At 39.2% G+C, this 19,345-nt stretch overlaps 1 protein-coding gene across 1 annotated transcript in view; it reads right to left on the bottom strand.

Moving 5' to 3' along the window:
* Positions 1-19,345, bottom strand: part of LOC122810818 (complement C3-like) — a 1,708,896-nt gene that overhangs the window by 1,485,201 nt on the left and 204,350 nt on the right. The window contains exon 3 of the mRNA XM_044082377.1: positions 10,711-10,873. Within this exon, the coding sequence (XP_043938312.1) occupies positions 10,711-10,873 (163 nt within the window). The remainder of the gene's footprint in view (positions 1-10,710; positions 10,874-19,345) is intronic.

The following is a 19,345-nucleotide window of genomic DNA, read 5'->3' as shown; positions in this document are numbered from 1 at the left end:
CATTACTGAATAATAATCAGTCATTATTGTATAATAGGTAATAACATGGATACATGGATAAGCCTTGAGGGCATGCTGCTACTCTCTGGTTATAAAAGGTTGTTTGAGATGTCCATTCAGTGTGCTTGTTACTGAATAATAATGAGTCATTATTGTATAATAGGTAATAACATGGATACATGGAGAAGCCTTGAGGGCATGCTGCTACTCACTGTCTACAACAGGTTGTTTGAGATGTCCAATCACTGTGCTTGTTACTGAATAATAATCAGTCATTATTGTATAATATGTAATAACATGGATACATGGAGAAGCCTTGAGGGCATGCTGCTACTCTCTGTCTATAACAGGATGTTTGAGATGTCCAGACAGTGTGCTTGTTACTGAATAGTAATGAGTCATTATTGTATAATAGGTAATAACATGGATACATGGAAAGGCCTTGAGAGCATGCCGCTACTCTCTGGTTATAACAGGTTGTTTGAGATTCCCAATCAGTGTGCTTGTTACTGAATAATAATCAATCATTATTGTATAATATGTAATAACATGGATACATGGAGAACCCTTGAGGGCATGCTGCTACTCACTGTCTATAACAGGTTGTTTGAGATGTCCAATTAGTGTGCTGTTACTGAATAGTAATGAGTCATTATTGTATAATAGGTAATAACATGGATACATGGAGAAGCCTTGAGGGCATGCTGCTACTCTCTGTCTATAACATGTTGTTTGAGATGTCCAATCACTGTGCTTGTTACTGAATAATAATCAGTCATTATTGTATAATAGGTAATAACATGGATACATGGATAAGCCTTGAGGGCATGCTGCTACTCTCTGGTTATAACAGGTTGTTTGAGATGCCCAATAAGTGTGCTTATTACTGAATAGTAATGAGTCATTATTGTATAATAGGTAATAACATGGATACATGGAGAAGCCTTGAGGGCATGCTGCTACTCTCTGTCTATAACAGGTTGTTTGAGATGTCCAATCAGTGTGCTTGTTACTGAATAATAATGAGTCATTATTGTATAACAGGTAATAACATGGATACATGGAGAAACTTTGAGGGCATGCTGCTACTCTTTGTCTATAACAGGTTGTTTGAGATGTCTAATCAGTGTGCTTGTTACTGAATAGTAATGAGTCATTATTGTATAATAGGTAATAACATGGATACATGCAGATGCCTTGAGGGCATGCTGCTACTCACTGTCTATAACAGGTTGTTTGAGATGTCCAATCAGTGTGCTTGCTACTGAATAATAATGAGTCATTATTGTATAATAGGTAATAAAATGGATACAAGGAGAACCCTTGAGGGCATGCTGCTACTCCTTGTCTCTAACAGGTTGTTTGAGATATCCAATCAGTGTGCTTGTTACTGAATAGTAATGAGTCATTATTGTATATTAGGTAATAACATGGATACAAGGAGAAGCCTTGAGGACATGCTGCTACTCACTGTCTATAACAGGTTGTTTGAGATGTCCAATCAGTGTGCTTGTTACTGAATAATAATAAGTCACTATTGTATAATAGGTAATAACATGGATACATGGAGAAGCCTTGAGGGCATGCTGCTACTCTCTGTCTATAACATGTTGTTTGAGATGTCCAATCAGTGTGCTTGTTACTGAATAATAATCAGTCATTATTGTATAATAGGTAATAACATGGATACATGGATAAGCCTTGAGGGCATGCTGCTACTCTCTGGTTATAACAGGTTGTTTGAGATGTCCAATCTGTGTGCTTGTTACTGAATAGTAATGAGTCATTATTGTATAATAGGTAATAACATGGATACATGGAGAAGCCTTGAGGGCATGCTGCTACTCTATGCCTATAACAGGTTGTGTGAGATGTTCAATCAATGTGCTTGTTACTGAATAGTAATGACTCATTATTGTATAACAGGTAATAACATGGATACATGGAGAAGCCTTGAGGGCATGCTGCTACTCACTGTCTATAACAGGTTGTTTGAGATGTCCAATCAGTGTGCTTGTTACTGAATAGTAATGAGTCATTATTGTATAATAGGTAATAACATGGATACATGGAGAAGCCTTGAGGGCATGCTGCTACTCTATGCCTATAACAGGGGTTGTGAGATGTCCAATCAGTGTGCTTGTTACTGAATAGTAATGACTCATTATTGTATAACAGGTAATAACATGGATACATGGAGAAGACTTGAGGGCATGCTGCTACTCACTGTCTATAACAGGTTGTTTGAGATGTCCAATCAGTGTGCTTGTTACTTAATAGAAATGAGTCATTATTGTATAATAGGTAATAACATGGATACATGGAGAAGCCTTGAGGGCATGCTACTACTCTATGCCTATAACAGGTTGTTTGAGATGTCCAATCAGTGTGCTTGTTACTGAATAGTAATGACTCATTATTGTATAACAGGTAATAACATGGATACATGGAAAAGCCTTGAGGGCATGCTGCTACTCACTGTCTATATCAGGTTGTTTGAGATGTCCAATCAGTGTGCTTGTTACTGAATAGTAATGAGTCATTATTCTATAATAGGTAATAACATGGATACAAGGAGAAGCCTTGAGGGCATGCTGCTACTCTCTGGTTATATCAGCTTGTTTGAGATGTCCAATCAGTGTGCTTGTTATTGAATAGTAATGAGTCAATATTGTATAACAGGTTATAACATGGATACATCGAGAAGCCTTGAGGGCATGCTGCTACTCTCTGTCTATAACAGGTTGTTTGAGATGTCCAATCAGTGTGCTTATTACTGAATAGTAATGACTCATTATTGTATAACAGGTAATAACATGGATACATGGAGAAGCCTTGAGGGCATGCTGCTACACTCTGGTTATAACAGGTTGTTTGAGATGCCCAATCAGTGTGCTTGTTACTGAATAATAATGAGTCATTATTGTACATTAGGGAATAACATGGATACATGGAGAGGCCTTGAGGGCATGCTGCTACTCCTTGTCTATAACAGGTTGTTTGAGATGTCCAATCAGTGTGCTTGTTACTGAATAGTAATGAGTCATTATTGTATAATTGGTAATAACATGGATACATGGAGAAGCTTTGAGGGCATGCTGCTACTTTCTGTCTATAACAGGTTGTTTGAGATGTCTAATCACTGTGCTTGTTACTGAATAGTAGTGAGTCATTATTGTATAATAGGTAATAACATGGATACATGGAGAAGCCTTGAGGGCATGCTGCTACTCCTTGTCTATAACAGGTTGTTTGAGATGTCCAATCAGTGTGCTTGTTACTGAATAGTAATGAGTCATTATTGTATAATAGGTAATAACATGGCTACATGGAGAAGCCTTGTGGGCATGCTGCTACTCACTGTCTATAACAGGTTGTTTGAGATGTCCAATCAGTGTGCTTGTTACTGAATAATAATGAGTCATTATTGTATAATAGGTAATAACATGGATACATGGAGAGGCCTTGACGGCATGCAGCTGCTCTATTCCTATAACAGTTTGTTTGAGATGTCCAATCAATGTGCTTGTTACTGAATAGTAATGAGTCATTATTGTATAATAGGTAATAACATATATACATGGAGAAGCCTTGAGGGCATGCTGCTACTCTCTGGTTATAACAGGTTATTTGAGATGTCCAATCAGCGTGCTTGTTACTGAATAGTAATGAGTCATTATTGTATAATAGGTAATAACAATGATACATGGAGAAGCCTTGAGGGCATGCTGCTACTCTATGCCTATAACAAGTTGTTTGAGATGTCCAATCATTGTGCTTGTTACTGAATAGTAATGACTCATTATTGAATAACAGGTAATAACATGGATACATGGAGAAGCCTTGAGGGTATGCTGCTACTCACTGTCTATAACAGGTTGTTTGAGATGTCCAATCAATGTGCTTGTTACTGAATAGTAATGAGTCATTATTGTATAATAGGTAATAACATGGATACATGGAGAGGCCTTGACGGCATGCTGCTACTCTGTTCCTATAACAGTTTGTTTGAGATGTCCAATCAATGTGCTTGTTACTGAATAGTAATGAGTCATTATTGTATAATAGGTAATAACATAGATACATGGAGAAGCCTTGAGGGCATGCTGCTACTTACTGTCTATAACAGGTTGTTTGAGATGTCCAATCAGTGTGCTTGTTACTGAATAGTAATGAGTCATTATTGTATAACAGGTAATAACATGGATACACGGAGAAGCCTTGAGGGCATGCTGCTACTCACTGTCTATAACAGGTTGTTTGAGATGTATAATCAGTGTGCTTGTTACTGAATAGTAATGAGTCATTATTGTATAATAGGTAATAACATGTATACAAGGAGAAGCCTTGAGGGCATGCTGCTACTCGCTGTCTATAACAGGTTGTTTGAGATGTCCAATCAGTGTGCTTGTTACTGAATAATAATCAGTCATTATTGTATAATAGGTAATACCATGGATACATGGAGAAGCCTTGAGGGCATGCTGCTACTCTCTGGTTATAACAGGTTGTTTGAGATGTCCAATCAGTGTGCTTGTTACTGAATAGTAATGAGTCATTATTGTATAATAGGTAATAACATGGCTACATGGAGAAGCCTTGAGGGCATGCTGCTACTCATTGTCTATAACAGGTTGTTTGAGATGTCCAATCAGTGTGCTTGTTTCTGAATAGTAATGAGTCATTATTGTATAACAGGTAATAACATGGATACATGGAGAGGCCTTGAGGGCATGATGCTACTCACTGTCTATAACAGGTTGTTTGAGATGTCCAATCACTGTGCTTGTTACTGAAAAGTAATGACTCATTATTGTATAACAGGTAATAAATGGGTACATGGAGATGCCTTGAGGGGATGCTGCTATTCGATGCCTATAACAGGTTTTTTGACATGTCCAATCAGTGTGCTTGTTACTGAATAGTAATGAGTCATTATTGTATAATCTGTAATAACATGGATACATGGAGAAGCCTTGAGGGCATGCTGCTACTCACTGTCTATAACAGGTTGTTTGAGATGTCCAATCAGTGTGCTTGTTACTGAATAGTAATGCGTCATTATTATATAATCTGTAATAACATGGATACATGGAGAAGCCTTGAGGGCATGCTGCTACTTACTGTCTATAACAGGTTGTTTGAGATGTCCAATCAGTGTGCTTGTTACTGAATAGTAATGAGTCATTATTATACAATCTGTAATAACATGGATACATGGAGAAGCCTTGAGGGCATGCTGCTACTCACTGTCTATAACAGGTTGTTTGAGATGTCCAATCAGTGTGCTTGTTACTGAATAATAATCAGTCATTATTGTATAATAGGTAATAACATGGCTACATGGAGAAGCCTTGAGGGCATGCTGCTACTCTCTGGTTATAACAGGTTGTTTGAGATGTCCAATCAGTGTGCTTGTTACTGAATAGTAATGAGTCATTATTGTATAATAGGTAATAACATGGATACAAGGAGAAGCCTTGAGGGCATGCTGCTACTCACTGTCTATAACAGGTTGTTTGAGATGTCCAATCAGTGTGCTTGTTACTGAATAATAATCAGTCATTAATGTATAATAGGTAATAACATGGATACATGGAGAAGCCTTGAGGGCATGCTGCTACTCACTGTCTATAACAGGTTGTTTGAGATGTCCAATCAGTGTGCTTGTTACTGAATAATAATCAGTCATTATTGTATAATAGGTAATAACATGGATACATGGAGAAGCCTTGAGGGCATGCTGCTACTCACTGTCTATAACAGGTTGTTTGAGATGTCCAATCAGTGTGCTTGTTACTGAATAGTAATGAGTCATTATTGTATAATAGGTAATAACATGGATACATGGAGAAGCCTTGAGGGCTTGCTGCTACTCACTGTCTATAACAGGTTGTTTGAGATGTCCAATCAGTGTGCTTGTTACTGAATAGTAATGAGTCATTATTGTATAATAGGTAATAACATGGATACATGGAGAAGCCTTGAGGGCATGCTGCTACTCACTGTCTATAACAGGTTGTTTGAGATGTCCAATCACTGTGCTTGTTACTGAATAATAATCAGTGATTAATGTATAATAGGTAATAACATGGATACATGGAGAAGCCTTGAGGGCATGCTGCTACTCTCTGGTTATAACAGGTTCTTTGAGATGTCCAATCACTGTGCTTGTTACTGAATAATAATCAGTCATTATTGTATAATAGGTAATAACATGGATACATGGAGAAGCCTTGAGGGCATGATGCTACTCTCTGGTTATAACAGGTTGTTTGAGATGTCCAATCACTGTGCCTGTTACTGAATAATAATCAGTCATTATTGTATAATAGGTAATAACATGGATACATGAAGAAGCCTTGAGGGCATGCTGCTACTCACTGTCTATAACAGGTTGTTTGAGATGTCCAATCAGTGTGCTTGTTATTGAATAGTAATGAGTCATTATTGTATAATAGGTAATAACATGGATACATGGAGAAGCCTTGAGGGCATGCTGCTAATCTCTGTCTATAACAGGTTGTTTGAGATGTCCAATCAGTGTACCTGTTACTGAATAGTATTGAGTTATTATTGTAAAATAGGTAAGAACATGGATACATGGAGAAGCCTTGATGGCATGCTACTACTCACTGTCTATAACAGGTTGTTTGAGATGTCCAATCAGTGTGCTTGCTACTGAATAGTAATGAGTCATTATTGTATAATAGGTAATAACATGGATACAAGGAGAAGCCTTGAGGGCATGCTGCTACTCACTGTCTATAACAGGTTGTTTGAGATGTCCAATCAGTGTGCTTGTTACTGAATAGTAATGAGTCATTATTGTATAATAGGTAATAACATAGATACATGGAGAGGCCTTGAGTGCATGCTGCTACTCACTGTCTATAACAGGTTGTCTGAGATGTCCAATCAGTGTGCTTGTTACTGAATAGTAATGAGTCATTATTGTATAATAGGTAATAACATGGATACATGGAGAAGCCTTGAGGGCATGCTGCTACTCACTGTCTATTACAGGTTGTTTGAGTAGTCCAATCAGTGTGCTTGTTACTGAATAGTAATGGGTCAATATTGTGTAATATGTGATAACATGGATACATGGAGAAGCCTTGAGTGCATGCTGCTACTCTTTGTCTATAACAGGTTGTTCGAGATGTCCAATCAGTGTGCTTGTTACTGAATAGTAATGAGTCATTATTGTATAATAGGTAATAACATGGATACATGGAGAAGCCTTGAGGGCATGCTGCTACTCACTGTCTATAACAGGTTGTTTGAGATGTCCAATCAGTGTGCTTGTTACTGAATAGTAATGAGTCATTATTGTATAATAGGTAATAACATGGATACATGGAGAAGCCTTGAGGGCATGCTGCTACTCTCTGTCTATAACAGGTTGTTTGAGATGTCCAATCAGTGTGCTTGTTACTGAATAGTAATGAGTCATTATTGTATAGTATGTAATAACATGGATACATGGAGAAGCCTTGAGTGCATGCTGCTACTCTTTGTCTATAACAGGTTGTTTAAGATGTCCAATCAGTGTGCTTTTTACTGAATAGTAATGAGTCATTATTGTATAACAGGTAATAACATGGATACATGGAGAAGCCTTGAGGGCATGCTGCTACTCACTGTCTATTACAGGTTGTTTGAGATGTCCAATCATTGTGCTTGTTACTGAATAGTAATGAGTCATCATTGTATAATAGGTAATAACATGGATACAAGGAGAAGCCTTGAGGGCATGCTGCTACTCACTGTCTATAACAGGTTGTTTGAGATGTCCAATCACTGTGCTTGTTACTGAATAATAATCAGTCATTATTGTATAATAGGTAATAACATGGATACATGGAGAAGCCTTGAGGGCATGCTGCTACTCTCTGGTTATAACAGGTTGTTTGAGATGTCCAATCACTGTGCTTGTTACTGAATAATAATCAGTCATTATTGTATAATAGGTAATAACATGGATGCATGGAGAAGCCTTGAGGGCATGCTGCTACTCTCTGGTTATAACAGGTTGTTTGAGATGTCCAATCAGTGTGCTTGTTATTGAATAGTAATGAGTCATTATTGTATAATAGGTAATAACATGGATACATGGAGAAGCCTTGAGGGCATGCTGCTACTCTCTGTCTATAACAGGTTGTTTGAGATGTCCAATCAGTGTACCTGTTACTGAATAGTATTGAGTTATTATTGTATAATAGGTAAGAACATGGATACAAGGAGAAGCCTTGAGGGCATGCTGCTACTCACTGTCTATAACAGGTTGTTTGAGATGTCCAATCAGTGTGCTTGTTACTGAATAGTAATGAGTCATTATTGTATAATAGGTAATAACATGGATACAAGGAGAAGCCTTGAGGGCATGCTGCTACTCACTGTCTATAACTGGTTGTTTGAGACGTCCAATCAGTGTGCTTGTTACTGAATAGTAATGAGTCATTATTGTATAATAGGTATTAACATAGATACATGGAGAAGCCTTGAGGGCATGCTGCTACTCACTGTCTATTACAGGTTGTTTGAGATGTCCAATCAGTGTGCTTGTTACTGAATAGTAATGAGTCATTATTGCATAATATGTAATAACATGGATACATGGAGAAGCCTTGAGTGCATGCTGCTACTCTTTGTCTATAACAGGTTGTTTGAGATGTCCAATCAGTGTGCTTGTTACTGAATAGTAATGACTCATTATTGTATAACGGGTAATAACATGGATACAAAAAGAAGCCATGATGGCATGCTGCTACTCACTGTCTATAACAGGTTGTTTGAGATGTCCAATCAGTGTGCTTGCTACTGAATAGTAATGAGTCATTATTGTATAATAGGTAATAACATGGATACAAGGAGAAGCCTTGAGGGCATGCTGCTACTCACTGTCTATAACTGGTTGTTTGAGACGTCCAATCAGTGTGCTTGTTACTGAATAGTAATGAGTCATTATTGTATAATAGGTATTAACATAGATACATGGAGAAGCCTTGAGGGCATGCTGCTACTCACTGTCTATTACAGGTTGTTTGAGATGTCCAATCAGTGTGCTTGTTACTGAATAGTAATGAGTCATTATTGCATAATATGTAATAACATGGATACATGGAGAAGCCTTGAGTGCATGCTGCTACTCTTTGTCTATAACAGGTTGTTTGAGATGTCCAATCAGTGTGCTTGTTACTGAATAGTAATGAGTAATTGTTGTATAACGGGTAATAACATGGATACAAAAAGAAGCCTTGAGGGCATGCTGCTACTCACTGTCTATAACAGGTTGTTTGAGATGTCCAATCATTGTGCTTGTTACTGAATAATAATCAGTCATTATTGTATAATAGGTAATAACATGGATACATGGAGAAGCCTTGAGGGCATGCTGCTACTCTCTGGTTATAACAGGTTGTTTGAGATGTCCAATCAGTGTGCTTGTTATTGAATAGTAATGAGTCATTATTGTATAATATGTAATGACATGGATACATGGAGAAGCCTTGATGGCATGCTGCTACTCACTGTCTATAACAGGTTGTTTGACATGTCCAATCAGTGTGCTTGTTACTGAATAGTAATGAGTCATTATTGTATAATAGGTAATAACATGGATACATGGAGAAGCCTTGAGGGCATGCTGCTACTCTCTGTCTATAACAGGTTGTTTGAGATGTCCAATCAGTGTGCTTGTTACTGAATAGTAATGAGTCATTATTGTATAATATGTAATAACATGGATACATGGAGAAGCCTTGAGTGCATGCTGCTACTCTTTGTCTATAACAGGTTGTTTGAGATGTCCAATCAGTGTGCTTTTTACTGAATAGTAATGAGTCATTATTGTATAACAGGTAGTAACATGGATACAAGGAGAAGCCTTGAGGGCATGCTGCTACTCACTGTCTATAACAGGTTGTTTGAGATGTCCAATCAGTGTGCGTGTTACTGAATAGTAATGAGTCATTATTGTATAATAGGTAATAACATGGATACACGGAGCTGCTACTTTCTGTGCTTGTGGACATGCATCTAGGCTAGAACCTGCATGTGTCTTGGCCTCACACATATGGACTTGTCTGTAGGCTAGAGCCTATAAATATATATATATATATATATATATATATATATATATATATATATATATATGTATATATATATATATATATATATATATATATATATATATATATATATATATATATATATATATATATATATATATATATATATATATATATGTCTTACATTCAGACATAATGGACATACATCTAAGCTAGAAGCTAGATTCACACATATGGACATACATCTAGGTTACAGCTTTTATGTATCTTAGGCTCACACCTATGAACATATATCTAGGCTATAACCTGCATCTGTTTTATTCTTGCACATGTAAGATCATGCATACTTCATACATTCAGATAGATGACCAGGCTCATGTTTTAAAACAAAAAGATTACAGTGCCCCCTGCAGGCCATTGTGGTATCCACATCTGGCTGCAGTATGCTACAAAGGTTACACCCTTGTGATAGCAGTAGCAGCGATAACAGGGCTGAGATGACAGAAAAAGGAGGAGAAAAACAGGTTTGTCAATTAGTAGGCTGGTTCCTTTGAATTATAATTAAACATTGTTATATTTTAAAACCTTCACATGTCAAGTCCATTTACAAATGGAGTGTGCCAAAAAGCACATTTACCTTTACTTGATGGAGTATAGAGGGGTTTGTCAGTTTGAATAAAGATGTATCCATACTGAAATAATATCAAAATCACTTTCTCCAGGCTGAATGCAACAGATTTTGCTGTTAAGTACAAAAACTTCTTTTGATTTCGGTTGTGTTCAATGAGATTTGCAGGTATCTGCAGAGAGGACAACAAATGTCAGTTCACTTTTACAATATGACCTTGTTATTTTGTTTCCATTTGTAACAATCACTGAGGAGTGCATGAACATATCATATGATACTAGTCTTTATGGTCTCTGTTACCCATTTAATTGCCCGTTTCCCTGTAGAATCTCATTTTATTTACATTGTTGTAATGCAAGATCTGTTCAACAGTAGAGCTGGGAATAACGTCATATGCCATGGTATTAATGGTCTTATTATAACATGTGAAATAATTTTACTTTATGAAAATATTTTAACTACCACGACTGTTCACCACACTCTAAGCTCAGTTATTTTAAAGTGCTATTTATATTAAAAAACAAACCAGTGGATACATTTGGCATCTTGATATCTTAGTGTTTCTGTTTATGTAAAGTCACAAACTTATAACGCATTGAAACAATAATCTGTTTAATAAATGTTTTAAACCACAAAGGTTTTCAAAAGAAGTAAATAGGCTGCTTACACAGAAACAAATGTGACATTCCTGTATATTTTAGGCTAACGACCACCAGGGTCGTTATAAGCCTATCTATGCAATCCAACCAGTTGTGTCTCTATGTATCATGGCCTTTTATTAGGAGGGATTTTGTTAGGAAGTTTCCAGAGGTTATGTGGGGAGAAATGTTACTTTAGGCATTACTGTATGTCTGTCTATCAGAGATATGGGTCCAGACCCAGGGTAAAACTCCAATTTTCCATCCATTGGTTAAGGTTATGCTTAAATAGGGTTAGGGATGGACTCTGCTTCACCTGGATGGGGAGCCTGTTCCAGAGCATGGGGATCCTCTGAGACACATATCTGTCTCAGCAACATGTCTTATTTATGTCAGAAGCCGAATTTAAATCCTTGGATGTAGTAGTAGTTCTGATGCTGTATCCAAGGATGCCTAGCAGCCAGGCATAGATTGACTCTCAGTCACCTATAAGAAGCAGAGTATAGAGATAAGGCTTTAAGGTGATCTGTATAGGACAATGTGGCTATACCCTGGGTTATTCTGGTAAAGAACCTTTGTGTGCATTCCAGCTGTTGCACATCTGGTCGGGTATATGCCAAAGGGGGCATTATACACAAAGATGTCTCCTCTAAGGATCAACTAAAGTGGCACTATGACTTCCTTGGACATGGATGCCATAGTCTTACTTATAAATTGGGCAACATAGAATTATTTTTTTACTACCTTGGCCACGTGTTGGCTAAAGGACAGATTACTGTCTACATATGTTCCCAGATACCTGACTACCAGGTAATCTCTTAGGCATATTTTATTGATAGAGTACGTAGCCTGTATAGTAGTTTTCCCAAAAAGGTAATATAATGCATTTTATGGCACTGAGTTTTAATCCATTCTGTGTTAGACCCTCATGTAAGATGTTTGTACCATGGAAGAATCTATGATAGCTCCCAGTTTGCAGACATCTGTGAACATGGTCAGCGAAAGGCCCTTAACATCAGCCTTTACTCCAGGAAGTAGATACTAAATAGGAGTGGACATGAAGTAGATACCAAATAGGAGTGGAAAAACATTACTAAAAGGAGAAGAACATAGGTCTGTACTGGATAAAGACATCTTGATTTTAGATAGTCAGGGGTCTGGAAACAAATATAGACAGTAATCTGGCCTTTGACCAACATGTGACCAAGGTGGTAAAAAGATGATTCTGTGTCACCACCCACCTTATAAGTAAGGGCATGGAATCCATGTCCAGGTCCTTTGTAAGGACTTCACATTCTGCCCTCTCATTCACATTTACAACCTTCACTTAACCAATACAAGTATGCCTCAGATGTGATAAACAACAACAGTCACTATTATGCCCTAACTACTACTTCTGAATGACATCCTAGCTCAGTTCTTACCACTTCAAGAAAATATTAGAAAAAAATATCTACAAACAAATTACTGCTTATTTACACCAAATGCCATCTTCTATCCAGAAAGCAATATGGCTTCTGGTCCTGACACAGCACCATAACAACTCAATACTCCCTCACAGATGACATCTTATCCAATATGGCAAAGGCACTCTGACAGGAGCTGTCTTTATCGTCCTCACAAAAATGTTTGATCTAATTCATCATAACTTACTATTTGACAACTTAACTGAAATAGGCATTATTGATGATGCAAAACCTTGTTCTGTAGATTTATTTATTTATGTTTTTATTTATTTACATTTATTTAACCTGAGGTCTACTGGGCCAGGGTGAGCCCTTTTCAGTGCAGGCCTGGGAAGAAAAGCTGCAAACAACAAACAACATGATAAAGCTACAGAATCAAAAAAACAGAAATCAAGCAGCGATGGTACAGAACCCTACATTACAAACTAGGTGAGACAATAAAATAGATAATACTAGTTATACAGATGTTAGATTGTAAGTATGCAACCAAAGAAAAATACAACTGATGACATGGGATAACAGTGAATGTGTGACAATACATTATTGCAGTTTTGTAGTAGAGATAGAAAGATGGAGAGCAGCAGATTAAAGATACTGAAAGTGAGGGACAGCCTTAGAGCTACTGTTATACAGGCATCAAGACTGAACAGAAGATATGGCAGATAACTGATATAGCAGATTATGTGTGGCTGGGTGGCACATGTAGCACTTAGTAAGTTGGAAGCACTGAATGTATATATGAGGAGTCTGAGCTGTAAGTGAGATGGGAGGAAAAGTAGAAAGGCTAAGAATATTGTTTTTTTTTTATAGTCAATGCTGGTACATATACATAGCTAATAGGTTCATAGGTTCATAGGTTTATACTAGGCTATCTGCCCTAAGGCATTTATAAGCCTAGCCCAAATTTTTGTGGCTTACGCCACCCCTTATATGAAAAAATACTGTGCCGATTAGTTTGTTGTGCCTCTGTCCAGCAGTGACACAGAGATGATTCCCGGGGTAAACCTACGATCTCCCATCCACAGGTCTAGATTTCTCTTGAACAGAGTCAGCGAGGTGCTCTGCCTCACATGGACCAGGATTTTATTCCACAGCATAGGGAGTCTCTGAGTGATAAATCTATCCCTCCAGCATGTCCTATTTATATCCGTGCTAAGGTTTAAGTCGCTTGCTCTAGTGGTTTTGGTGGATTTGGATTTTTTGAGGTGGAGCATGTCCATTAATTCCGGGTTGGACATGGCCTTGTATGTCAGGCATATGTCACCTCTGAGCAGACGGTATGCGACTGAGTAGAGCTGGAGTTTCTTCAATCTGGCAGCATATGACAGATTTTGGAGTCCCTTTATCCTTTTGGTGAGGAACTTTTGGGGTCTCTCCAATTGCTGCAGATGTCGGGTGAGATACATCCCGAATGGGGCATTGTACTCGATCATTGGTCTGATAAGTGAAGAGTACAGGGGAACAATGACCTCACTAGATCTGGATGTGAATCCCTTCATGATCAGGTGGGCAATGTAGAAGGTCTTTCTAACCACTTTAGCAATGTGAGTGTCAAAAGAAAGGCCACTGTCAACCTGGGTCCCCAGGTCCCTGATAACCTCTTCTGTGCTTAGTGGATTGCCACCTATATGGTAGCTTGGGGTTACCTTGTTTTTCCCGAAGGGTATGACTATACATTTTTGGCGTTTAACTTCAGGCCATGGCTCTGGCACCAGCTATCTGTTTCCGTGAGTCCCTTCTGAAGGATATCCGTGTCCGATGCACTTTCCACTATGGCGCCCAGTTTGCAGTCGTCTGCAAACTTTGTCAGCCAAAGTCCTCCCATGCTGGCCTGTACTTCTGAGAAGTAGATGCCAAACAATAGGGGCCAAGGACCGAGCCCTGTGGGACACCACTTGTGACCGGCTTGGAGTCTGACACAGCGCCAGCAACTCTAACCCTGTGGGTTCTGTCCTTAAGCCAGTTTGCAACCCATCTTGTGACATATGGGTTTACATTTAAGCTGGTAAGTTTTTCTACAATACCCGAGTGGGGTATTGTGTCGAAAGCCTTTGCAAGGTCAAGGTAGGCTGTATGGACTGCCTTTCCCTCATCAATGGCCTTGGTGACTGTTTGAAGAAGTCGACCAAGTTCAAAAGGCATGATCTTCCCTTGACAAAGCCAAACTGGGTCGGGTCCAATGTCTGCAAGTCCCTATATCTTTGTTTATGAGCTCCATTATGATCCTCTCCATAGCTTTGCAGACTAGACTTGTTAAGCTTATGGGCGTAATTACCAGGGTCCGTAGAGCGCCGCCTTTGTGGAGTGGGACCACAGTTGCCGTCGCCACTCCTTGGGCACGTATCCTGTGGTAAGGCTGAGATTAAACAGCTGCCTTATGTGCGGGTTAATTCCTCATTTAGCTCATGTAGCACACAGCCGGGGACACCATCCGGTCCCATTGATGCTGTGTTTTAGCTTTAGAGAGCAGCTTTCACCTGCGCATTTGAGATGTCCGGGAGGCTACACTCGGCTGGGATAGTTATCTCTCCTTTAGGGGAGAGGGGTGAAGTTTGCACTGAACCTGTCTGCCAGTATGTTGGCAATGTCTGTGGGTTCAGTGATTTTTGTATCATTTTGGACTAATTCTGAGCATAACTGGGAGTTTCCACCCAGGTTCCTAACATAGCTGAAAAAGGCCTTATGATTGTCCTTTGAATCCATGGAAATTTTCTCTCAAAATTGGCCTTAGTTGATTTTTGAGTGCTCGTAATTTTTACTAATAATGATCAGGGTGACTTCCCTTTTATGGATTTTGTTCTATCATGTAATAGCTTTCTCCTCTTATTGTAAAGTTTGTTAATGGCTGGGGTCCACCAGACTGGACGTTTGCCCTTTGTGGAAAGAGTCTTGGTTTTATTTGGGATTGCCTGATCCATGCAGTCCTGGAGGTGTTCATAGAAGGCATTTGTAAGGGCTTCCACAGCTTGGGTTGTGGTTTCCTCTGGCTCAGGGGCCTTGAAGGATACCACACCAGTCTTGAGTAGTGTGAAGTTTGCTTTAGAAGTTCTTCACTATGGTCTTTTTGTTTGGGGTGGGGGCGGGATGTGGATTTCCAGTGAGATTAGTTTATGATCAGATCTCACCAATGAGGGATATACTTCCGGTGTGGAGCATTTTGTCCCCATGTTTGTGACAATGAGATCTAGTATATTTTCTCCTCTCGTGGGAACAGTGACTAGCTGTTCCATGGCATTTGAATTTATGAACTCCAGGAACCGTTGGGCTAGAAAGTTAGGGCTTGAGTAATGTTCCCAGTCTATATTCGGGTAGTTGAAGTCACCCAATATGATGGTGTTTGGAGATACATTTATACCCTCCAGTGTCTTCAGGAAGGCTGTGTGGGGTTCCTGAGTTTGAGAGGGTGGCCTGTAGCATGCTACAATTTGTAGAGCAGTTTTGCCTATGGTTAGTTGCACCTGGATGGTTTCCGAAGCTTCGTGCGTTGCCACCAACCTGGAGGTGTGGGTATCCTTTATGAATATGGATACACCCCCCCTTTTGTGGTGTGGTCCGGGTTTTGCGGGCCGGAGCGCATGATATGAGGTAAAACCTAATAGTGCCGGGGTGCTCTCAGGAGCCTTGAACCAGGTTTCAGTTACAGCACAGACATCGATGTTCTCCATACTGAGAAGGGCCTCGAGTGCGTGCATTTTGAGATTTAGACTTCTGGCATTGAGCAGCATTACCCTCAGTTTCTTCCCATTTTTTTTCTAGGGTGGTAGGTTTAGAATTTGAGCCTTGCCTAAAAAGGCACTATGGGGGTGACGAGCCTTAGCCAATATCCGGAATCCCAGGGGTGACAGGTGCAAGCCGTCCCTTGTGAAGCAGCGTGGCTTGTCAAGCATGTCATCCCAGGCAGACAGACACTGGATCCCCTTTGAATGACACCAGACATTAAGCCAATTGTTAAAGCTGATCATCTTGTCTCTATATTGTGGCATCATTCTTGGTGAAGGAAGGATACTGCTCAGGGTTAGGGTCATACCTGCCTGGGCTACATAATCAGAGAGCTCCTCTATGTCTCCTCTATGTCTAATGGGAGAACATGTGTTGTTTCAGTGAAGTCTTAAAGCATTCAGGGTTGCTAGTAGACCTAATTGAAGGAGGGAGACCATTCCATACTTTTGCTATAGCATATGGGTAATGCATTTGACTAGCGGAAAGGTTAGGTTTTGTTACATTAACGAGCATCTGATTCACTGATCCCAGAGGTCTATTTGGGTGATACATGGTGAACATAGAGGAGAGGACAGGACAACTAGAAGGCTTATAGATTAGCTTATGACCTGTGGTTAGCTGCAGGTATGTTAGGTGTTGGGAATCCTTTAAGGTGGATGTAGACACCACCTCCTCTGACACAGCACCTCTTATGAAAGGAATCCTCTGGGGTTCCACTTTAGTCCCTCTGCTATTTTCCCTGTTTATCAACAAACTCCCATTTGATAACCCCCAATACCTCAATTTTTATGTGTGTAATTTGGTCATTAGAGTCAAACAAATTGTACTCTATTATACAGACTCATTTCCAAGATGACCTCCAAACCTCAACCAATAGCTAATAGGCCAGAAACGTATACTCAGTCCCACAAAAACAAAAGCAATGCTATCTGGAAGCAACCAAAAAGAGCCAAAGTACCCTTAATATTAAAGATGTTAAAAATGCCACTACAGAAACTGCCAAATCCTTCAAGCACCTTAGCATCTGAATAGACTTATCTTTTAAATTTTAACACATACAGAAAGATCAACGCACTGCTCTTCTGAGCAAACAAGCTATCACCTCTTCTGCCCAAGCTAGCAAAGCTGCCATTGAAAATGGACTATCCATAATAGCTGCAGCCTCAAAGAAAAATGCCACCACCTTGCAAACTATCTCAAATAAAATCTACCTGTTCATTACTAGCTCCCCCATTAATGAACACCACTGCCTAACTCTTGCCAAAGCTAAACAGCTCCCAGTATATTGATAGCTAGCTTCCTACTAGGACCATTACATTCAGAAAAACCTTTCTCTTGAAGCATTTTCACTTCTCACTCATAAAAATTTCACCCCCATATATAATCTCATGTGTATGTCTCAATATGAACTCACCTTACTATCTCCAAAAACTAAACTTCATTGCAGTGACCATGCATTCTCCATCCTGGCACCTAAATGTTCGGACCCCATTCTTCTCTCAGTCAGAGATGTCTGAATGTACTTGGACTTCAGACAATAGCTCAAGGAACACTTCTTCACCCAAGCAACATGTAGCTGCACTCACACAGGTCATGTTACATGAACCCCGCAGCTCTCTCATACCTGTTTATCCTGATTTCATCTTTCCTTATCTCATCAAGACATTTCCGCAGTTCCAACTGCTCATGCATCCTACTTCGCTCTTCTCTTTTCAGCTCTTAACACTTTTCTCCTTTCTACTCCTTTTCTTTATGCACGCCCCTCTCTCAATTTGTTTGTCTTCTCCCTATTCTGTGCCTGAAAATGGACCACTGAGATCAATGCACTACCCCACTAAACAAATATATATAAATAAATAAATAAGGAAGGGAGGAAAATGAGGGGGGGCATGTGCATTTAGACCAGTAAAGGCTTACATTTCAAGAAACATAAACAGCAACTCATTGATAGCCATATTTTACAGAACAAAGTCAGCTCAAATGAGTGATGATGATTGACATTACAGCACAATCCAAACAAATCTCTCCCCATTTAAGTATAAATAGGAAAACATATTAGATAAATAATTACTCATGATGTTTTAGTAACAATATTGCTGGTAATTAAAGACTTTTGTTTTGCATACTGGCTACTAATCATATGTAGAGAATTCTGAGTTATTACCTTGTGGGCTGGATTCCAAAAGAAATTTGCAGACAGTGCAACATGCCCAAAGAAGACATCAGCATATAAGCAGCAGATACAATTCCATAATTGATGCTAAATGCACAATTCCGCACACTTCTGCTCTGTTCCCAAGCACAATGGGTACGTCCAACATAATTTAAATTCAACAGACTACTTTGGTGACAATTATCTGAAAACACTTGGAGGAGGTTATTTGTGCTTATCCTTAATATAACTTTACTCTCTGAATTCCTAACCAATACTGTGGCTACCTCAAACATAACTTAAATGAAAAGTAACATGTAACCAGCATTTAAGGCAGCAGAACAGGCTTGGGAACAGCAGAACAGACTGTGGTACTGAAACCATAATACAGGATAAGCTGCAGATGCATTCCGAAAGTCAGTCAGGAAGGCAGTGACCAGGCTGCAGTTAAGCCAGCTCCCTGACCAGGAAATAATACATAGATAGATATAGACTAGACAGAGCTGGTGCAGGCTGTGTGTAGCATGTATGCACCCCACATGTACAATCACAATCTGTGGGGTAATCTAGTAGTAGTAGAAACAAATGTGTGCCTCAATCTAAGTATACTGAATTTGGGACATTTCAACAGCAAATGGGTGATGCTGTAGGAGTATCCAAAACAGCTG

This window comes from Protopterus annectens, chromosome 9.part0 (assembly GCF_019279795.1).
Source record: "Protopterus annectens isolate FY-2018-M chromosome 9.part0, PAN1.0, whole genome shotgun sequence".
Classification (NCBI taxonomy): domain Eukaryota; kingdom Metazoa; phylum Chordata; order Ceratodontiformes; family Protopteridae; genus Protopterus; species Protopterus annectens.
Note: the sequence above shows the minus strand (reverse complement) of the source record. Positions and strands in the feature narration are given on the sequence as shown.